This window comes from Porites lutea, chromosome 3 (assembly GCF_958299795.1).
Source record: "Porites lutea chromosome 3, jaPorLute2.1, whole genome shotgun sequence".
NCBI lineage: Eukaryota > Metazoa > Cnidaria > Anthozoa > Scleractinia > Poritidae > Porites > Porites lutea.
In genome coordinates this window covers 13,702,915-13,726,812 of record NC_133203.1, presented here as the reverse complement: position 1 = coordinate 13,726,812, position 23,898 = coordinate 13,702,915, and the positions used below count along the sequence as shown (strand labels likewise).

The 23,898-nt window shown below is 38.6% G+C and overlaps 1 protein-coding gene and 1 long non-coding RNA gene across 3 annotated transcripts in view; both read left to right on the top strand.

The window, feature by feature from the left end:
- The first annotated feature begins 1,104 nt into the window (after positions 1 to 1,104).
- The window catches only part of LOC140930535 (polycomb complex protein BMI-1-like), a 37,444-nt gene continuing 14,650 nt past the window's right edge, over positions 1,105 to 23,898 (top strand). The window contains exons 1-10 of one of the 2 annotated variants that reach the window (XM_073380260.1): positions 1,105 to 1,197; positions 3,715 to 3,922; positions 4,464 to 4,560; positions 5,466 to 5,521; positions 7,375 to 7,440; positions 8,719 to 8,821; positions 9,547 to 9,574; positions 10,855 to 10,953; positions 11,614 to 11,697; positions 12,273 to 12,960. In XM_073380260.1, the coding sequence (XP_073236361.1) occupies positions 3,814 to 3,922; positions 4,464 to 4,560; positions 5,466 to 5,521; positions 7,375 to 7,440; positions 8,719 to 8,821; positions 9,547 to 9,574; positions 10,855 to 10,953; positions 11,614 to 11,697; positions 12,273 to 12,581 (951 nt within the window). In that variant the 5' untranslated portion in view covers positions 1,105 to 1,197; positions 3,715 to 3,813 and the 3' untranslated portion in view covers positions 12,582 to 12,960. Of the gene's footprint in view, positions 1,198 to 3,714; positions 3,923 to 4,463; positions 4,561 to 5,465; positions 5,522 to 7,374; positions 7,441 to 8,718; positions 8,822 to 9,546; positions 9,575 to 10,854; positions 10,954 to 11,613; positions 11,698 to 12,272; positions 12,961 to 23,898 lie in introns of those variants that run through there. The other variant, XM_073380261.1, reaches the window with a different exon arrangement.
- On the top strand, positions 19,532 to 22,460 carry LOC140930548 (uncharacterized). The gene is made up of 3 exons (XR_012164864.1): positions 19,532 to 19,760; positions 20,553 to 20,972; positions 21,991 to 22,460. It is a non-coding gene; the product is annotated as an uncharacterized lncRNA (long non-coding RNA).

Here is a 23,898-nt window from a genome sequence, read left to right as displayed (position 1 = left end):
TTTAGTGTTCTTTAATCAAGAAATCATAAAAATACCGTAAAATTCCGAAAGTAAGCCCCTCCAAATATAAACCCCCCAAACCGGTTAAGCGGCAAAAAACCCTCTGTTAGATCGCCCCTCTAAATATACGCTCCCCGCCCCCCCACCCGGGGGGGCTTGTACTTGAAAATTGCCCTCAGCTCAAATACAGAGTAAAACAAAGCAAAAACGGTAATTTTTATTCCAACTATAAGGCTAGCCCAATCGATTTCGAAACGCAAATTTCCCTCCATAGATAAGCCCCTCCAAAAAGGGCCTTTGAAAAATATATGCTCCGGGGCTTATTTTCGGAATTTTACGGTAGCTGAATTTGATTACAAAGAAAGAAAAAAACTGAAAAAACTGATTTAAAATTTATAACCAATGAAAAAATTAATTTTGAAACTAACGGCGCGCCATATAAAAGCTTTTAAAACAGTAAATTCAATTTAATTCATTTTGTCAACAAGTTGATGATTGGATGCTCTTAAAAATAACAGAGAAAATTATCCGAAGAAATGTTTTTGAAGAAAGAATCCCGGGTTAAGCACTAATCGGCCTTTGAGCAACTGCGCCCTGTAATCGCGGCAGTAAAATAATTTACACGCCCGATGCACTCTGGCCAATGTCTCCTCCGATTACAAGCACTTGACACCGAACAATACGATATCTTTTCAAAACCTTCTTATAATGCTAAACAGTTTAAATAGAGGTTTCGCTGTACGCAACCCTTACGTTCAAAATATGCCATAATCATATTTATCTATATCGCAACCACCCTTCCCATCAACTGCTACCTGTACGCCTAAAAAACATATCGAACGTACTCTCCTAAGCTCCGATTACTCTTAGTTAATAACCTTCAACAGATAGGTTTGCGGTCACGGGATGACTTGTTTCTGTTATTTCAATTCAGTGTTAAGTGTTGTAAAACTCACAGAATTAAACTACCCTCTTACCAGCTACTTAGGGCCATGAGAACTTGAGATCAGGCCCTATTTTAGCAGCTTCCATAAACGAAAATAGAGCCTGATTTCATTTAGTCGTCAATGATTTGCGCCATGTGCAAAACAAAATTCGGGAGAGGCTGGGACGAGCTGTCACGTGACAGTGGCATAATTACCATCATCGTGAAACTCTTTGACGGTGTGCTCTGACAATGCCCGCCACGAATATGAGGTAATTTGTACATGTTGTTCCCCTTATTTAATTTTGATTTGTTGTCCTACGTTAGATAATAGATTTATCTTACCACTTACAGAAAATCATGACCAATTTAAGCTTAATTTTACCGGAATACTTCACGAAACCTGGCGATTTCTTTAACGGCATGCATTTCAAGCTATTACTGACAACGTGACCATTTGAGCATATCATCGCAGGATATCGTTGTGATAAATTTACATACCAGACTTGAACCATTGATTTGCCTTGGTCTTCTATATTTTCTAGAAATTCTGGCTTTCTATTATATTAGTCAGAGAATTAAGCGAACGGAGTTATTTTCTAAGCACTGGTCGGAAAACATCGAATACCATCAGCCGGTATTTGAAGTTTTCGTTACACCAGTTCACTGTATAGTTTAAATAAAACAAGTAATCGACTAGAAATTCAACATTTACTGTGGAGAGGCTGGGATATTGAGAGCTGTAACCAAAGAAATACATTATAGTGGAAAATCTTTTGAACTTAGATGACCAATACTCAGTGAAAATAGTCCGCTTTCTTTTAAAGTTAATCAGTCTTAGTGTTCGGCTGATCAATTATCGCGTGCTTTTGTGATGACCCACGGTAAAGTTTAGGTTGAAAATATTTTCAGGATATTTTAACGATGACGATGTAATTCTATTACCAAATGTTTCAAGAGGTTAAGGAATTCATCTTGAAAAGGAGAATCAAAAAAATAAACGGACATAGTTTAGCGCACTGAGACGCAATAAACATATTTCCCGTTCTCGGCACAAAGTAGCTCTTCTAGTACAATCTGAAGACACAATCTGAAAGATGTGCGAGAAGAACCTTTAGAAATTTAGCCGGTAAACTAAGATTAGAACCAAACGTTAACGTCGGCTAGAAACCACGACGGAAGACCAAAGAGGAAAATTGGCTATTTTTACACGCTTAAATGTACCCGGTTTGGCTCTGTTTTTCTCCAACATATTTCCACAATATCGGGCTAAACTTAAATGTAATTAAGTTTACCAGTTGATATGATTGTTAGCTGTTGTCTAATTCCAACGCATGAGTGCTTCTTTTTGCACAGCTCTTGCTTGTTAGACACGTGCATTTATAACTGTTGTTCGCTGTTACAAACTCTTTCTACAAAATCTGTTATGTTTGCATTACTTGTTTCACAATTATTTGAGTGGAATGCCTGTAAACTAGCTGGATAAGCTACGAGCACTTTCCACTATAAACAAACCTTTAAACCTTTTTTTAACAATCCAATCCCACAAAAATATTTCCTTACATTTCTACATTAAGCTAAATGCTATTATTTAGTATCCTTCATACTTGCAAGCGAAAACTCAAAAAGTGCCTCGCATTTAAAAGAAATGCTATATAAATTTTTCGTATTTCTTTTCTGGGCATTTATTCGTCAAGATTTTTTCCCAAAGCCGTTTGATAATTGATTATCGTCCCTGTTACTACCTTGGGATGGATGATAAATGAAGAACCAACACTGCCAAAACCGAACTATTTCACAGGTATTCGGCGTGAGTTTTTAACTCTCTCTCTTAAGACATCCTCATCAAGACGAACACCCCCCTAAAACAGACATCTGGTGTTGATCCCTGCACTTCTTTTGTCTTTTTGTTTGATTCCCGATAATTCAAACGCTCCTGTCTCCATGACGGAAACTTAAGAGAGTTTATTGTATAAGATACTGAAGCGAAGTTGTGAACACAGTTAGAGTAGAGTAGGCTTAAACAAGGCTTGGATACTGTAGCTGATGAGGTGATTTTCAAAAAAGTGTCAAATGTTTTTAAAACAACCCAAACGTTTCGGGTTTATGTCCCTTCGTCAGAGAAAAACCCTTTTGTAGTGCCACAAGGCTTTCCCGTTTTGCAGTCCCTCAGTGTCATAGCAAGCTTCTTTAAGATGGCGCATGTAGTGGGATGTTTATAACCCATAGTTTCCGGGGTAACATGCACAGGAGAAAATGCACAACAACATATTACGAGGAAGCAAACGAAAAAGTATGGTTCTTGGAGCAAGAACATCGCCGTGAGGGGCCGACATATATCTCTTAGTTTTCAATAGTTTTAGATCCGTGGTGATAGTATTGTTTTTACAGATATATTTATTGTGTTAAATATAGGTGTCTTCTAAATAACTTACCGCTTACTTTAACAAGATTGCGCGAAGAGTCGTTTAGAAATGGTTGCGGCGAGGAGAAACCTTTTCAAGCACAATTTTCGCGTAAACTTCCATTTCTATTTGAGCGCCTGCGAATGTTTCACAGGCCTGCAAATCTCAACACGTGAGAGGAACCGGACCTTGGACTCGCCAGGCCACACTGTCCTTTACTTCGTATGTTTAGTGTTGATTAACTATCGACACTTCCCTTTAGTAAAGTACCTATATGTTTCTTTGAAATTTCAGTTCAGTGTCTTTATATTTATCCTACTTCCTTGCATGGATTTGCAGGCTGAATTTTTCTACTTCTTACGTTTATTTTGCTTCCATTTTCAGTTATCATTAGCTTCCTGCGCATCTGAGACAGACGGAAGTAGGCCTCAGGCATCATCATAAAAGGTTTCACTTCCGTGATCTTCCACTGCATCACCAGCTATGTCGCTTCTTAAGATGCCCTTACAACAACTCAATCCTCATATCATGTGTGTGTTGTGTGGTGGGTATTTGGTGGACGCCACGACTATCATCGAGTGCCTTCATTCTTGTAAGTGTACGCTTGTATTTCGCCACGACGAACTAAAAACGATGATCAAGAGCTGTCTCTGTTGGCGCTGTTAATCCTGTAAAGCATTCAATCCAAGCTTGTTGCAACTTGAGTTGAGTGTGTATCTAGTGCGATTTATAACTAAAATTGACATGATTTTGTCAACGTGAAATGCGTGCTCTGTAGGAACATTTGGTTAAAAAGAGAACTCTAACAAATTTGCTTTTTTAGTTAGCTCTTCGTTGAAACTGATAACTGGCCCAAAGCAAAGAATTTTCGGGAAGCATTTGCAGTCAGATATCGAATCACCTCAACGTATGGTTGTGAGACTGTGTTGAGAGGGCACAGCGCTTTGCCGTTTAGCGCGAAAAAGGAGTTTTATCTCCATATTTTGGTAATTTTTGTAGTAGTCAAGTTGATTAAAGGAAGCTACTCAACGTTCAGCCTCGAATAACTGTATTATTATATAATCAAGGCTGATAATTTTATTCAAAAAATAGCATCTTAAAATTTTTTTTGTTTAATGTCGATTCCCCTACAGTTTGTCGCAGTTGTATCGTAAAATATCTTCAAACGTCGTTTCACTGCCCTGTTTGTGATGCTGAAGTCCACAAAACCAAACCTCTTTTACACATTCGGTGAGTGTAGAATGACTACTTATGTACGTCGAATTATTTTTTGTTAATATATGAGATCAATCATTTACGAAAGTAAGTTTGTTAATGGCGTCACGGTAAATCAAACCATCTGATGTTTTAGAAAAGGTGGCCGTGACAAAGGAAATAGAATGTAAGACTGACGTTCTTTGCAGTCATACTACTTAAAATAGAAGTACTAGAGTCGTAAGTTGACCCGGCGGTAAAATTGCAGGCTTCTCCCGAAATTCCCACCGACTATTGTCAACTAACTATATTCTAAATATAACGAACGCGGAAGTTAACAAATCCCGGGCCGCTAAAACATTCCAAACTTTATTATACAGTGGAACCTCGATATAACGAAGGCTCAAGGGACTGCATGGCAAAATCTGTTCGCTATAAAGAGGTTTCGTTATATAGAGGACTTTGTTATATAGAGGTTCGTTATATCGAGGTTTCACTGTAGTAAGAATGTCTTAATTCACACGAAAGTTCAAGTTGAAGTTAAATAAAAAAGGAAAAAATAAAATGAACAAACTGAGCTTAGGGTAGCGAGTAAACGATGACAATTTTGTTGTTTGCGTTAAGCTGACCAGAATGTGAATCTTAACAAGTTTACGACATGTATTGTCCATTATAGTCCTCGGGTGCAGGAAAGTCGATGCTTGAAGGAGTTATGCAAATCAGGATTCTGAAAGAACGCAAACGATGATTAATTCTTGATCGTTATGCGCGGGAGATCGGGAGATAGGTCCCAATGACCCGGAAGCAAAGATTCTTTAGTTTTCCCTTACCGCATGAACTGAGGTTGAAAGCGTTGCTTTAGGCAGAAAAACGAATTCAAACCGCAAAACTTTCGATTTTCATATCTATAATTAACTTATCATTTTTTGTTTTTTCTTAAGACCGGACCGCCCTCTTCAAGACATTGTCAACAAACTTGTTCCAGGGATGGTGTTTGGTACGTGTAAAAAACAATTTAAAGTGTAAAACGATATTTTTGGGTATAAGTTAATACCAAAATGAAAATACCTTTATCGAATAACATGGAATAAGGAACGTTAATGAACGATCAAGCATTGCTATTTTAAAATATTTTAATTATTATTACCACTAAGTAGAGTGTTTTGAATTGTTATATAAATACGTTCTACTAGAATGTACTGGGCTTACAAAAGCTATTTGTCTTTCGTTGATAAGGTTTGCCCCTTCTCTGTAAAGATGCTCTTTTGGACGTCGGTTTCTCTTTGCACACGTGCCGCTATTCAATTAAGAAATAATGCTTTTTGTTTAAACTGAGCCCACACAGAGGTTCTTAATCTAATTAGTTCTGGTAAATTTAACGACATTTGTTTGTTATCTTACATTAATTGGCTTAATTGGTTTTTCCTAAATCTTTAGAAGCTCGACCTTACCAAGTTGTCTTTTCCTGGACATTCCTATTTTTACTATCTTTCGCGTATTTAGTGGTTTGATCGAAACTTCAGTGCAATTTCAAAAGAAAACCTTGTCCAACAGACTATCTTAGTTAACTCATTGTGGTAAACAAGCTTTTGTTACTACCTAGTTCAATTTACTTGCTAAAAGTTGTAACGAGTGATATCTTTGTTTAAAGGCTTTCGCAATGTAAATATCTTGCTAATTGATTTTTGACTAGGGATTTGTAAACAATCTTTTAGTTAATATATGGAAAAAGGCGGGACTAATTCCCATTGTACGATATTCCAACAAGAAGCTTTTAAACGACAACTTAAGCACTGTACGCGAATTGACAAATTGTACATTTTAGAGTAACGATATTGTACATATGTGATTTTCATTCATGTAAACATTCCTTGTAATTTTTGTGTCTCTCTGACTGTTTTGTTTTGACTGGACAATTATTGGACAAAAGTGAATTTTGGAGTTTTAACTCATTTTCCTATTACGACACAACCTCGAAGGAAAATATGTTAATAATTCTTATAGCCAATCGAATTTTTACTGATGTAAGATTATTTTAAGTTGAGTAAGATTGGCAGCCTTCAGATTCAGTCAGGATAAAAGGAGCTGCAACTAGGTCTTGTCAGAGAGAGATACTGCTAGTCTTGATTGTGAAAAGTTGAGCAACAAGTTATCTACATTAAACAGTGTAAAGAGACAAAGAGTTGAGTTCATTGTAGAGGATTACTGTTCCCCCAAGTTTCCTACTACAAAAGTACCTGGGTATATCGTATTTTTGTGTTATCACCATCTAGTCTTGACTTGCCGGAAACGAAAAGCACTGATTCTTGGCTTTTCCACCGTTCCCAGACTCAATAAATGGTTTAAACAACCATTTGGTCCATTTGGTTCTATACTGCCCTCAAACTAAAGTGATTAACATTGATTAAAAAGGTCACAAACATTGATTCATTTTGTCTTAAAAACGGATAAAGGTACAAGGTAAGGTTAGAGTAAAATGCCATCTATGCCGGTATTGAATGGCCACACTTTCAAATCACTCTTTTATGAATTATGACCTTGAGATTTTTGTAGAGAAAAAATAAAACAAAGAAAAAACATTTACATTTAATAAAACAAAATACTAACTCTAACAGATTTAAAAGCTAGAATCCCTTTGTACTGTACCGTCAAGTACCAAAAGAGGGAATTTTTTTGACACCATTCACATGAATAGTCTCGCTAACTAGAGGTGTTAATGATAGATGTAGATGAAACAAATCATATAAAGGTGTTAATTCGTCAACAGACCTGATTTAGAGCAGGGTAATATAACGCAAGTAGATTGAAGTGAAAAAAGGCGAGGAGGTTGATATCTGTTTTCTTTTTCAGACGAACTCAATCGCCGTCAGGAATTCCAAGAGAAGACAGATAAAGTGAAAGATGAAGAAAACACAGGTCAAAAGTCTGTTCTACTCGAAAAAAATACAATACATTAAATACATTTTTTATAATTTAACAACGCGAGCTTGGCATTTGCTTTCTAGAAGGAGGTATTTGAAAGTAGTTCTTATAGAACTGGCATCACGTATTAGCGCAGTGGCGCGTGGTAAATATTTTCCTTTTTACTCCAACCTGTATACAGTTACTGTAAAATTCCGAAAATAAGCCCCGGGGCTTATATTTTTCAAAGGCCCTTTTTGAGGGGCTTATTTTTGGAGGAGCTTATCTACGGAGGGAAATTTGCGTTTTAAAATCGAATGGGCTAGCCTTATATTTGGAAGTAAATCTACCGTTTTTGCTTTGTTTTACTTTGTATTTGAGGGCAATTTTCCAAGTACAAGCCCCCGGGGGGCTTATATTTGGAGGGGCGATTTAACAGAGGGTTTTTTGCGTTACCGGTTTGGGGGGCTTATATTTGGAGGGGCTTATACATGGAGGGGCTTATTTTCGGAATTTTACGGTATTTCGAGAAAGGTCGTCGGAAAAACTATGCACGCGACAATCCTGAAAGGCAATATGGGATATGATCAATACACTGTTCCTGGCACTGTAGCTGTTTAACCTACTTTTGTTGCTTTCCTTTAGCCCATGCAAACATACGTCCATGGCCTCTCTTGCCATTCTTTAAAATTTCTTTGAAAAACGGTGAACTAAAAACCATCCACAATGCCTTTCGGGATTGTAGCGTGCACTTTTTCCGACAACCTTTCTCGAAATAGCTGTATACCCATTTAAACTTAATCAGACTTCCTAGATTTTAAGGTGACCTAAAGGTCTTTTTTCTGTTGGCTGCTGTGAAACAGACATCTTTATCCAGCTCTATTCTTTCCCCTGCTTGCAAGAGTACGCATAAGAAAGAATCTGGCGCACAAGAACACGAGTGAAAACACAAAAAAAGAAATGAAGTTATCACTTTATCAATGTCGCTCTATGGTTATAGGAAAGATACCCAGGAAAAATTAATCGTTTTCCGGCATAGCCTCCACACGATAATGTTTTCTTTCGAAATTATTCGGAATTTTTCAAAAGAAAGGGGAGAATTCCTCGCCACTGTAGGGATCGGTAACGTCACTCTCTTTCCCATTCGTTCTCTCATTCAGTGTAGTTGGTATTATTATATTTTTTTGTAGCTATGTAACATTCGTCTTGTTTAAATATGTTTTACTCTATAAAAACGTAAGACTTAAAAGATTTTGTTTTGTTTCACGTTCTTCTCGTCTTTTTTTCTTACAGATGAACCTAAACCAGAAATGCCGAATGATACTGGAACGAAAAAGAAAAACGGTGTTGAGGCGAGCATGGAAGATCCAATATGCATCACCCTAGAATACTACAGGTTAGTATGTTAGGCGCTATCTCAGCTCGAATAGTGTTAATTGGAGGTACTTTTCGTATCAGTTCGTCTTTTCACGTTCATATCTCAGACCTCAGTCTTATTGACGATTGGATGAACAGTGTAAGTAGTTAAATAAGCAAAAGGATTTATTACACTGGCCATTTAGCCTACAAACAAGCCTCTCTCCTCGGGGGCACGGGGATGGGAGGCCAGAGCGCCGTGGAGAGCTTGTTCGCCGGCTAATGGCCAGTCTAATAAATGCACTTGCTTAAAGTGAGTCTGTTCTTAGCTCAAAGGATATAGCACACGCACACTTGGGTAGTCAAGGCTTCTCAAATCCGTTCCCGCTTTTCGTGTCATGGCGAAAAGTAGATTTTCCATATTGTATTTCGTGCCGATGTCATAGTGCAACATACCGTAAAGAGATTCGTCAACAAGGCAATATATGCCCGGATATCTCTCACTGGTTTTTTGAGCTTATTCCCTTGCGTCAACAACATTGCTGGCGTGCATCTGACGACACGGCGGCCATGTTGGATGACAAGACAAGGTACAAAAGTGTTTCCCGACCCTGGGAACTAATAAAACTCTTTATACAAGCACATTTTACGAAAACGATGGGTTTTGTTAACTAACATGGTCGCCATGTCAAATGGTTACTGACCAAGAATATCCTCGCCTAAATTTGTCACTTTATAACCATGGATCGTTGTTTAATTTTATAGGAGAAAAAGGAACTGGAATGAACGTCAGGTAAGTTTCCTTTAACACCACATATCTATCGATTTTTTGTTGACTAAGTTGCAAAGCCCGACACATCATAGTATTTACTCTTGTTGTTCCTAACCTCTTGAGTGAGAACGCTCTTTATGATTTGACAAAATAATAATAATGATGATGATGATGATGAAGATGATAACAATAATTATTATTATTATAAAAATAATGATGATATCATTAATAATAATGTAAAAGTAAAAGCACAGTTAGCGTGAAGATATGTAGCTCCATCAAGATAGTTATTAGAAATAGCCGGCGGAGCTCTGGGCGCGCGAAGCGCGGGCGAGCGTAGCCCCATTCCTAAAAAAATGTGCTAATCTACCCATCTGATATTTTGGTAATCACTTGACCGCCCGCCCGTCCGCCCGTCCGCCCGCCCGCTGTCCGTCCGCACCACAGCCATACCAATGTAAAATAACTCAATCAACAGGTATGGCAACCCAAATGCAACTCGAGGTTAATTTGGCGGGAAATCGCATGGCCGCCCGCGTCTTGTGAAGGCGAGACAACTAAGGAGTCAATAAAGACAAAAACAGAAAGAGGAAATTGTTTCTGTATCCATGTTGTCTCGAGTATTAAGCTTCTATTAATTGTTATGTCCACAAATTTGGAAATAGAGAAAGGGAAAGGCAGAGAAAAAGAGAAAGTAGGCAACAGGCCAGCGAAGATCAACGAGAAAAAACAGCGACGGAGAGCTAGCAAGAGAGAGAAAAAACAAGGGAGACATTTTTTGCTGAAAGAACAACGTGAAAATTTTGTAGCGGCGGGGAGAAAATGGGAAATGCTAGCGGCCAGCGAGGTGAAATGAGCGGCAGTGAAAAAAAAAGTCAACAAGAATTCGTACGACATTTCCTCCATAAACCTTTTACTAGAAAGTTTCTAGAAGTTTCACGTTGTAGTCGTGCAAAACAACGGCAGAAGCAACTGTGCTGCACGTGCAGAGTTGATCTACTGTTGTTTGTTCACCGTTCTCGTTGCCTTAACCGCTTAGTATTACACGATTTTATATTTTGTTTGAACAAACTATAAATATTATCGAGAGCTTCACTTTTAGCTCTGGCTAAATCTATATATTATGGTCGACGAAGGACCTTTGGATTGACCAACACTAAAAGTAATTTTTGTTGCCGGGTCATAGGCTCCTAGCTGCTCCTGTTGTTGGTTATTTATTTATTTAGTCGTATAATAGTGACCGGGTATATTGTAGTTCTTACACTGAAGCATCATTTATGTTATCTTTGTTGTTTAACTAGATATTCCCGACTCGTTATCTCCGATGTCCATCCGCAGTTACTGTTAATGTGTTGAAAAAATTTCTGAAGATGAAGTTCGCAATTCCTAACACGCATCAGGTATGACCGACCGACCGCCTTCTGACTAAAGCGAAGCCTTAAACTAAATTATGCTGTATTATACTACCGACTGTTGACTGTTGGTGCACTGAGTGACAGACTACTTTCTTTCTTTACTACTGTTTACGTGAATTCTAAATGATTGCTAATAATGAATGACCTCTGACCTTAGTCGAACGACTGACTGTCCAACTGGCTAGATGACTAAGTACTGAATCACTTGCTGCCGACTTACTGCTGACAAACTGGATGAGTGAAGGACTGGCTTAATGACTTACTGACTGACGGTTGTCCTGGCAAGCTGACAGGCTTACTCGATCAACTGGCTGGCAAACTGGCTACTGAGTAACTGCTCACTGACTGACTTTCTAAATGATTGGCTGGCTGCCTGATTAACTGAATCGGCCTGTCTGACTGACTGATTGTGACTGACTGACTGACTGACGAACTGACGGACTGACCATTTGACTGGATGAGAGATTACTATAACATCGGCGACTGACTTACTGACCAACTGGCTGGAGGACGGACTTACTAAGTTACTATGAGTGATCAAAACAGCATCTAACTATCTAGCTTAAGAATAGTTTGATTAACTCATTTTTGACCTAACTTTTTGATTAATTGGTTGCCTCATTTGAACAATGCTTTATTTTGCAGGCTGAACTCATCCGTTCTGATGAGCTTCTAAGCGACTCGCTTACGATGAAAGAAATATCCCAGATATATGGACTTTACACAAAAGTGAGTATGGCGACATGACGACCAAACACATTCCAAAATATCTTACGCTTTTAAACGAGTGTATCATTTCTTTTCTTTTAGTGTTTAAACTCGTATGATTCATCCCAAATAAGGTAAACCGGAGTTCGGAAAATTTTTTCTTGTGGAATCCGGAATACGAGAAGTTTTCTTGTAGGATCAGGAATCCTGGGCTTTGGAATCCGGAATACAGCTTAAGGATTCCGGAATACCACTAATGGTTGGAATCCGGAATCCAATTCCACTGGCAAGGAATCCGGATTCCACAGCGTGGAATCGGGACTCGAAGACTGTCATGGATTACCTCACATTGGGCGATATGATAAGAAGAGATGTCCAGTGATAATACGACTTAGTACAACTTGACAACTGAAATGTTTGTATTACTGTGTCAAGCAAAGTTCGTGAAATGTTTCTTTGAATTGACTTTTTATATCACATTCTTTCTTAAAATTTTTAAAACCTAGTATTAATCAGAAAAAAAACATTATTCTTAATTTCGTTTCTAAGTACTGTCATTTCTAAATAACCAACAAAAAATAACGGTTATCTTTCAGTCCTTCTTGGATCTGCAATACTCTTTCTTGGATGTTTGTGAAGATGACTTAAAGAAAAGTAAAGAAAACATAGGTGAAGTACCACGAAAGAAACTCAAAACTAGTGGTGCCCAAGAAATATTTAAAGAAGAAAAGAAGGAATGCTTGATAACAAAAACAGAACCTTTCGAAATAGAAGACGGACAAAATTTACCAAATAATTCAAGTGATACATCAAACGAACAGCTTTATCAAAGTGACCTTTCCACAGCACTTCCAGAGACTCCTCCAAGTTTTGAACAAGATCCCATTGAGCAAGATACCGCGTGAACCAACATTTGAAGACCCTGAGTGTTCACACGATTAAACGTCTCAATTCGAGGTGTGATAACTAGATGATGGTGTACCGAAAACCATGGCCAATATTCGCGTTATCACATCTATAGCACTGAATCTCTTAGCTGCAGCTCTGAGATAATGGATATGATCCTAGTTAGCAAGAGGAACAGTGAAGCAACATGGGCAGGAATCCGGCCTCCCTCCGAAGATGTTACCTACACAGAGTAGTGCAACATCTTCAGAGCGTAGATTCAAGTATGTGTCTCTACGTGTCACGTGTCTTAAACTGCTGCAGAAGGAGATTTCTGCTGTTGCAACCTTGAGTGGAATAGTCGCAACGAAACGAGCAGATTCTCATGATATTAACAACCGGAAAACTTTCTTGGGTCTAATCCCCGCTACGTAAGAACTTTCCAGGGTAAAATAAATAAATAAATAAATAAATAATGATTTGGAGGTAGCACATCCACAAAGTGGTTCTTCGTCTACTTGATTCCTGGTCGAATTGGAATTTGAAATTGTTGGTTTTTAAGGAGACGGGAAAACCGGAGCACCCGGAGAAAAACCTCTCGGAGAAAAGGAGAGAACCAACAACAAACTCAACCCACATATGGCGTCCACGCCGGGATTAGAACCGGGACCACATTGGTGGGAGGCGAGTGCTTTCACTACTGCGTCACCCTTGCTACCCAAATAAAAAAAGAATTCAGTGCTCCGAACAATCGGGTGAGGCCCATCAGCATCATGTGTCATCACCCAGATATTCTTGAAACAAACTTTGCAGCCTTTCGATCTGGTCAAATCATAGATAGCATTATCTGAGCATTACTCTGCTTTACAGTTACCGCTATTAAGAAAACGCTATCTTTCAACAAAAGCAAATAATTGCAATGATAAAGATCTGAGATACACTCATCTTTTGAATAGCTGGAACTTGAAAAGAACAAGGCTCATAATCCGTTGTTGACGCGTGCACAATGTATCAACAAACCCCACAGGGGGGACCACACAATGTGTGTGTGTAACCGATTGTTATTTTCTGGTAAATGTACTGGATTTACCGTTCGGTTCACCAATAACGATATATCGCTAATTATTATAAACTGAATCGTTGGATAATGCAATTCTAGCATTTTGATTGGCTTAGCCGCTATGGTATATAGAGAGGATATTACACGGTGGCGCGAAGATATGAATTTTATTTTCGAGTGGCAAAGCAATATTTTACGAACGAGCGCAGCGAGTGAGTAAAATATTGTTTTTGCCACGATAAAATAAAATTCATATCTTCAAGCCGCCGTGTAATGTTCTTTTTATTATACAGACAAAAAGACGTCGATAAAATAATAGAGGGAAACGACCGAAATTACGTCATCGATAAACTCACGTGTGAGATTATGGAAAATAAACCACTCAGGTCCCGAATGTAGTTTTTATGAATTTTACGAGTGGTATATTTTCCAGTAAAACACTCTTGTCTGTATAATAAGAGCTATTATACCATACTCTCCATATATGGTCGGTGTACGCGTCAGTTTAAAATTGGAAGCTAGCTGAGATTTTTTTTCGCGAAGGATAGAACGGCGCCCGAAGCAAATTGTTTAAATTCATTTCTTAGACGTACTAGAAATGCAATTTCATCGAAGGTAAAAAGAGTAAAACAAACGAAAAAGCCACAAGAGCTTGTTTGAAAGTTTGTCGAAAAACACATGGAACTAAAGTACCTTGACCAGCTACGGAAGAAGACAAGTGCTGTTTCTTCATGATCGCGAAGCCGGGCGAAGCCATTCGCCGATCGAGTCACTCGCCGATAGATAGCTGCGGCTTGTTTATCCGACATCAAGAATATAAATCACAAGCTAAAAAGTAACCAACTACAAATACAGGCTATGCAGCCATTCACTAGAGCAATGGTGACGGCAGTATAGCTTCTTTTCTCTCGTTCAGCAAAACCAGCTTGTGGCTTCAAACAACTTCATAACAAGCGACCGAGGTAATAGTTTTTCTCCGTTGTTCTTACGGAAGTCCCTTGTCTTTTCCGGTTTTTTCTAGTCGGGGAGATTCAACGAGATTTTGTGGGCGTTTTTAATAAAACAATTATTCCACTCGCGGTTGTTGGATATGAGATGATTATAGCCAACTCGGCGCTATGCGCCTCGTTGGCTATCTATCATCTCATATCCAACGCGCCCTCGTGGAATAATTGTTAAGTATGTTTATAAATCAATGTTAAATAAATGTTGAATTACCTTACCTGTGGTATATCGTCGTCCTTTTGCCTCAAAAGCGGTTTTTTGAGCGATTTTGAAGGATACTTAGTTCGCTGTATTTAGAACAGTAAACGGCGAACTAAGTTTCCTTCAAAATCCCTCAAAAACCGCTTTTGAGGCAAAAGGGCGACGATACACCACAAGCAAGACATTGATTTATAAACATACTTAGCGATATATCGTTATAGGTGAACCAAATGGTAAATCCACCACATTTACCAGAAAATAATAATCGGTTACACACACACATTGTGTGGACTGCCTGTGCAAACCCTTAACTGAAGTAGATTCTAAAAACGAATCCGTCTCGCTGCCAGCACAAATGTCCCGCCGTGGCTTGTAATGTAAAGACTTGCGATGGTCTTCTATAAGTCATATAATCATTAGTGGTCGAAATCATTGATAAGTAAGGGAAAGGACGCTAAGAAAACAACACCAGTAACAAAAAAATCTGAAAAAGATTCGAGATCTCGGCCCTACCTCTGGAATGTTATAATCTGACGGGGTACTATGACAACACAGGCACATTCTCGTGTCCTTGATGAAGGTTCCCGGGGACGTGCGCCCGCGAGGACGTGCTCCCGGGGACGAGGTCTGTGACAAAAGGGAGATTCAAATGTTTTTTCTTCAATTTGAAGAAATTTCGTACTTTCTTCTCTCCGGGAAAAAATAGTCATGATTAAGACTTCAAGTTGAATCTTGTGTTTAACGTCATGTGTTTAAGCGGGAGGGGGGAGGTCTATAAATCACAAGCTAAAAAGTAACCAACTACAAATACAGGCTATGCAGCCATTCACTAGAGCAATGGAGACGGCAGTATAGCTTCTTTTCTCTCGTTCAGCAAAACCAGCTTGTGGCTTCAAACAACTTCATAACAAGCGACCGAGGTAATAGTTTTTCTCCGTTGTTCTTACTTTTATAACTGCACCGAAAATCCAAATTCAGACTAATTTCGACGGCTGTCACTTAAAAATTCTTTGCCTTCACATTATCTGCCAGGTTTTTTTTAGCTGTTCTGCTGAGGAAAATCCTAGAATCCCGATGAGTTTTTAAAAAACTAATGTTCATCGCTACAATGTTTTGATTTTTCATTCATGCAGTCCAGGCGAGTCCGTTCGCGCGTTGACAGTTTTGATAGACGTGTGACATGTGAATAGCGGAAGTCCCTTGTCTTTTCCGGTTTTTTCTAGTCGGGGAGATTCAACGAGATTTATCATCTCATATCCAAACCGCCCTCGTGGAATAATTGTTAAGTATGTTTATAAATCAATGTTAAATAAAATTGAATTACCTTACATTTGCTATATCGTCGTCCTTTTGCCTCAAAAGCGGTTTTTTGAGCGGTTTTGAAGGATACTTAGTTCGCTGTATTTAGAACAGTAAACGGCGAACTCAGTTTCCTTCAAAATCCCTCAAAAACAGCTTTTGAAGCAAAAGGACGACGATACACCACAAGCAAGACATTGATTTATAAACATACTTAGCGATATATCGTTATAGGTGAACTAAACGGTAAATCCACCACATTTACCAGAAAATAATAATCGGTTACACACACACATAGAGTACTAAAGTGTGACGTCATGAAAATGAAATTTCTGAAATTATGGGATTTGTCAGGATATTCTGAAAGAACAATGTCCAAGAGGCCTACTTGCCAAAAATGAGCATTTGGGGGCAAATTGTCTTTGAGATCGTAGCCCAGTTATGCTTACAAAACTCCATACAAACCCTTCAAAATTTTTTTTGGGTCGACCCCCCAAAAAATTAGAAGGGTTAGTATGGAGTTTTCTGAGTATAACTGGGCTACGATCTCAGAGACAATTTGCCGCGAAATGCTCATTTTTGGCAAGTAGGCCTCGAATTTGCTTGAAAATCCCGAATCCAGACCAATATGAGATCGGGATGAGAAAAATCCCGATTTGACGTGGCCCCCTGCAGGGCTCGTTCTCGACGATCTTGCGGAAAATAAGGGACCAACGAGAGGTATATATTTTAAAAGTAGCACAAAGTTGGGAGGATGAGAGAATGTGTGTTTGTGAAAAATAGAAGATATCGAGCGAGTGGCTGGGTTGTATCCGACAACTAGAGGGATACGTGTAGGTGAGTCGCTTGTGTGAGTGTGTGATGGTATGAACACGTTGTATCTCCTGGCTGAGGAGACCGCGATTGTATCCACATCTGTTAAGGTATGGTTATTTTGCTTGTGTTAATTCGTTACATCGCAGTTTGAACGTCTCGTTGGAGGAATATTCTCAGGGAAAGGCTGAATGGAAAAGCTCGTTTAGGGTGAAAAGGGGTGACATGGTGAGCGTAAAAGGTACTGATGTTCGTCCGTAGTTTTAACTATAAAGAACAATTTCAATGATCGATACCATCATTGGGGGACACCTTGACCAAGGGAAAGGAGAAAGATTTGAATGAACAGTTTGATATGAATTTAATAGTGGGATGAAAGGTATTTAGGTAAGGGATGGAATAATACGTCGGTTAACGCCTTAACTTCAGGCGCCAATAATAGTATACGCTCGGCGTTCTCTCATCCCGGTTTAAGACTACACCTCTCGTTTCCTTTCGACGACCACTAACAAGCCGGAAGTCTGCGATTCTTGGACTTCCTGTTTCGGAAATCGAAAACAGCGTTCAGTGGTCTGTACTGTTATCGACAAGAGCTTGACCAATCCACGGGCGAGAAATCGCTCAGTCGTTGTAAAAAAATAATTGTAACTACTTATTTTATCTCGTTAGCCAAAGGGAGTTGTAATAAAACAGTCATTTCTTTAGGTTCCGCCGGTTCCGTGGTCTGCAGTTCCACAAGTTCGTCTTACCCCTATTAGATAACTAATTTCCCAGAAATCATTGTAGGCTTATTCATCTTTCCACGATGTTAAAAACATGTCTAAAGAAGAAGAGCTTTGGTGAGTAACTTTTGCATTGCCTCTATCCTTTGATATTTATGTTTTACACTGACTCACTATAGATAAAATTGCAATTGCTCTTAAACAAATAAATTGATCACTGTCTGAGGCAGTATGTCAGGGTATGTGGGATCTACAACTTCACGGAATTGATCGCTAATTTCGTTTTGTCGCCGTAATGCAATACAACCCATGATTCTTGTGTGATGGGAGTAATATTGCCCCTTTTTAGAGTATTTTCCGAAATCAAGATTGAATTAAGAGGTAGCCTTATCACCAGGAGTGCACTGTGGATGCGAAAGTTTGAAAACTGTTTTTGATTAAAATATTCCATAAGGCGTCCTGTAGAACCGCTCAATCATGTTTGATGATAACAACAGATACGATCGAGCGTAAACTAAACTCAGAGATCAAAGCTCCGTTCAGTTTGTTCTTTTGAAGTTTGGAAATTATAGCTTTCTAGGGAAAATATTTCATCTTGAACTGTTTGAGTGGATTTGGAAAGTTTTGCTATTTCGGTAGACTCCGGTAGACTGTATTTACTGCCGTCACGCGATCAGCTCTCCCCGTCACCTCTCCCATGAAAAGCCACAGGTCTGTAGGTAGCGCCTTCCGAGAAAAGTACGGTATTGTTTTTTTTTTTACACCGAAACGGTAGAGCTCGACAAAGATGAGCAAGGGACCATTTTAATGTCGTTCATTGCAAGATACTGCTAAAATAGGGGCGAACCTTGTCGTGTTAATTAGAACAATTTACAGATTAATTGTTGGGGAGTAACTGCAAAATACCCTGCCACTTCGAAGCTGTATCTCTGAAAGAGCTGGATACGTGAATACGCAGTTATCGCTTTTATCAGGGGCACCCAACGAGAACATACTTCAAAACCACTTAAAAATAGCATTGTGAAACGTATTTTAGTATTTAAACGGTAGATATAGGCATATTTTTATCCCCTTAAAATTTTTCATCAGTTCGGATTTCCTAGCTGAAAGTCCAGAGATCTGAAAATTATAGATATCAAAACTTAACTTTTCGAAAATTTCAGCCTGAAAAAAGACTCCCGAAAATTCTAGGTGACCTTTTTAGGGTAAAAATCCGTTAAAAATGGGCAATTATACCATTTTTTAGATGTTCGAAAATCTTAGGAGAGGCAAGCAAGCAAGAAGTTTTACAACAAATGTTCCGAAAATTCTAGATCTCAAATCGTCTTCCGAACAGGTATTTTCCGAAAATTGACGTTGGGTGCCCCCGGTTTATGCGCTTCTCTACCTTCAGTGGCTTTAAGAACGACAAATAGACATACTATAAGCGTTATATGCTGTTAAAGAGGCAGGGTTTTCTGCAGTTAAGACATTGTGGGTCTTATTCGTACTGTTTTCTTTTAAAAATTTGAGTATCGAAGTAAAGTATTATTGAAAACTGAAGAAGGGTTGCATATAAAAAACAGGATAGAAACTAGCCCCGTGACGATAGTTGATATTTGCTTTTGCTGACGGATGTTCGCCGTAATTGTGAAGCCGTGTTTAGGCAACGCTTTTTGCATTTCATCGATCAGTTAAGGTACTGTTTGGCTTCCTTGTTTGGCGAAAATCTGTTTTCAAGTGCAAGTGATTTCGAAGTGAAGGTACCAAACGATGTCGACCACAGTCTTGGAGCAGACCTGTTACGAATAAAATATTATCGCAATGAAGTTTATGCCCACAGCAACAATTTGGAAATTCCTGATGGAGAGTTTCTTGACCGCTGGGGGAAAATCAGTGAAGCGTTTTGAGGATTGCAGCACACCTTTGCCCCGAAAAACAAAACAACTGGAAAGATGCTATGGAGAAATTCCTTCGTGACCCTTTCACGCCAGGGGAAGAAAGATACGCCGAAGAACTAGAGCTGTAGTACCAAAAAGACATCGACAATACAAAAGTGTTACGAGAACTTGTTCAGGAAGTCAAAGAACTACGGAAGGACACAAGAGATCAGCAAGACGGTCAGTTTAAGATTCAACGCTTAAGTAATTAATCTTTACTCGTTGGCTACGGGTCGGGTCATTTCGTGTCAGTATGGAACGATTAATATTATGCTTTTCTCAAGTGACTTTGCTTTCATATAAGTGATTTAGTTGGCAATTTTAAAACGAAAAGGTAGATCTTTGCACTGATCAGATACCTCATCCTGGAAAGTCTAACCGATCCTGTTAGAGTTGCAGACAAAAGCTTACTAACATCAGTTTTGGGAAAATTCCACTGCCAATTTCGCTATTCACCTAAAACCCTTTTCACAGGGTCTAGAAGGGCATTTTCGGGATCCGGGATTTGACAACATACGGTGCGGGATTGGTGACAATGCAAAATATCTTAACTGGATTTGTCCGCTGCACCAAAATATGGGCACGGGATGCGGGATTTATTGTCTGTCTGTCGGGAAGTCGCACTAGCGGCAAATGCGAATCAAACAGGCGAACATTCAGTGGTGTCTCCTATGAAAGCAAACAACAAAACTTGATAGAGAAAAGAAGGAAAAGGAAAGATCGAGAGCAATAAAAGAGGAATGCAGTCTAACTCTTCGCGGTAAATTGTTATTCTTGCACTACTAGGACCCTTTGACTGGGCGACTTGTAGCAAAATCCATCAGTTCAAGCAAGAGCTATAATGGGAAATGAAGTTGAGTGTTACGTGAATTTCTATATGGCTGCCATGAATGTTTGCGCATAAGTATCTTATGTTCAAAGCGAACTGTACTCATTGAAGATTAATCAATGGCTCTATCGATTTCCCAACAGCAATGCTACGGGTTGGGATGGCCATCGAAAGCTTCCTTCAGTATGGAGTGGTGGTCACCCCTGGTGAAATGCAAAGAAACCAACAGGAAATTCCAGCAGAGGTAGACTTATGGAACGTTATCGTAGATTTCGATCACCCTTTCAGATTACTTTTTGGCTATCTATAAAATACTTTGAATATCTTTATTGAAGACATTGAACTGGGAAGTCTATTGATAACTGTGAAATGTAGCTCACTGCAGATCCTTGAAGGACTGTGGGAAGATTACGTCATCGGTCACCTTAATCAAGTGGTTCAAGAAACGCTGGTGACACACGAGGTCTTAGAAATCCTTGGTATTGATGACGTGAAGCTGACAGTGTTCATTTCTGAGGAGGAGTATCGACACGGAAAACGGATCCTCACGGCCGAGAATTCAGGTTTGCCCCATCCTCGGAGACTCAGGGGCAGATAGTGGAGGCGAGGAAAAGTCTAAAAGGGCGGGGGAAAAAAGGTGCGAAAAAAAGTGAAGAATGTTCTTTACTTTTCTTCGCGCCAATTTGTTTCCTGCCTGTTTAGACTTTCCCTCGTCCCCACTATCTGCCCCTGGGTCTCCAAGGATGGGTTTGCACATATGCATGGGAATTCCATAACTGGGTGTGCCTTAGATTGTTTTTACTAATATGTGGAGCCAGGGAGCACGGGAAAAGAGGAAAAGAAATAAACATTTAAAACTCTTTGAATATTAAAAAACTGTATAATTTTCAGTAATATAGACGGACTCAAACTTCTCTGAAATTGTTCAAAGATGAATTTGCCCTAGAAATATTATAAATGATAAGAATTGAGAACTCCCTCTGGAGTCGACCGGAAGAGTAATAGAGTGAAGATGGATTTGTATGGAACTTGTGATGGCTCGCAACAGACATTTACCAGTAAACTTATGATTACTAGGGAAACGCTCTCTATTATTCAATTATCATTAAGTATTAATAAACAAAGGATTAGTAATACAAAAACAAGTTAAAAAAACAACGCGGGCAAGCAAGAAAGAACGACGTTTCGGTGTCATCTCGTATCATCTTATTATTATTATTATTATTATTATTATTATTATTACGATTAGTATCTTTTTGAATTCTCCTATGTTAATCATGAAGAATATGTCCAAGAAACATATTAGGAGTTTTTATAGAATACATTTATATAAAAAGACTCATTTTTTAACTGTAGCTCCTTTTGATGATTATTTATTATTTATTAGGTTTTTGTCTTATTCTCTTCCATTTACTAGTTTTTTCTTCAATTTATATAGCTTTCCTCTTATCGACTTTGTGACATTAGATATGTTTTTAAATAGTAATCAATAATAGTAATAAAGAATTTATTATTATAATTATAATTTTTATTACTATTATTACTATAATTATTTTTACTATTTTTTTTCTGACGATTTAGAATCATCTAAACAGAGCCCTGCTTTGGAAAAACAAACCACCCAAGTCTCTCAGGATCGCCCAGGTTTAGGATCGGTGCCTCAAAATAAACCCGTAACGACTGACCAAGAGAAACAATGCAAGACTGAGAGGCGTGCTTCAGTTACTTATCCGCGAGTAATTTTGGTTTCTGGGAAAGAAATCACGAGAGAGAGGGTGGTCTTTGATCCTGACGTGGGGAAACTCATTTGTTCAAAGATACTTAAGGATATTAGTGACAGAGCTATAGTTGTAGATATGAACAAAGCGGGAATAGGCCGATTTTTTTGGTTCTGTAGTTCAGTTTCAATTTAAAGTAAAATGAGATTCACAGAAATTCTACTCACTTGAGCCAAATTGGCCTAAAGTCTAGTTTACATTTGTCAGTAAAGCCATTTGATAAACTTGCAGTTTTATATACAGCTATTTCGAGAAAGGTTGTCGGAATGTGCAGGCGACAATCTCGAAAGATAACATGGGATATGATCATTACCCTGACACTGTTCCTGACACTAAAGCTATGGAATCTGCTTTTGTTGCTTTCCTTTAGCACTCGCAAACATACGTCCATGGCCTCTTGTGCCAGTGTTTCAAATTCAGTTTTGAACAACATTGAACTCAAAACCATCCACTACAATACCTTTCGGGATTGTCGCGTGCACTTTTTCCGACGACCTTTCTCGTAATAGATGTAAATCTGTAAATAGCTCATATTATTTTAATAACTGTCCCTTAATTAACACTTCTAGAAGATGGACAACTCGCTAAAACGGCGAGCGACACCTCGAATTAGTCCCTGCCATTCTTCACTCCCTTAGTTGACTCTTCATACGACAAATATTTCTTTACGACGGATAAATAGCGCCGATCCAAATTAAAGATGTCCGTCAAGAGAGAGTTGGCTATATACAGCACATCAGGCGATAAATTAGCTGGACTAGTACAGTCTCAGCATTTTTTAGAGTTTTAATACATAAAATAATGATCTTTAGAGTAGTAATAATACAGCCGGTTTGGCTGTGAATTGGACTCGCCGCCATGATTTTGGAAGTATCGAGTCCACAGGAAGGCATTATAATCGCGTGAGACTGCCGCAGGTTTTAGAGTCGCTCTGTCTGCCACTTAGCACGCTTAGCATCCTACCAAATAGCGATATATATATATACTGGCTTGCTTTGCGCTGGGATATTTAACATTACTACATTTTAATTGAATTATCGGTTTAGTGTATTTGTTCCGCCACGTTATCGAAAGTAAATGAGGTGTCGTATCTTATTTTGATAGGTAGTGGTAAAGCTACTCCAAAATGGACACTTCATGATATTTACATAACCTATTGTTCCTGGAAGTGTTTCGATACAGTTTTTCGAAGGCCATACCGATATTTTTCAATCGCCTTAAAACTGGTTTTTTCCTTGTCTGATCGCTATAAAATTTTTACCAGTAATTGGCTATGGATTGAAATTTGTCAAAGTGTAGTTTTAAGTAAAATCGATATTACTATGACAACAATAAACAAAAAACTTTGAAATTGACAACAGCCGAATTTTCTGTGATCGAAACCAGCTTATGAAAATCCAACACTAGGAACTTAAAGTTTGGTGTTCAGCAAACAGTCTCCGTAAGAAGTAAAAAATTCTGTATATTTGAATTCGACTAAAACGAAAATATATTTCAAACCTTAAACTTTCAATTGCTGTGATAGATTATTTAATAAAAAATTTATAAATGACTCAAATTATTCTTAAGAAGTGTCAGAATGCTGCTTAATATCATATTTTGATGCTAGGAGATTTTGGTGTATTTTCGTTCTCGCGATATTGAAAACTAACCCGTTTTCTCACCACCTGTATAAGTTTAACTTCATTCAAAATTTGGACTTTTAGCGCTT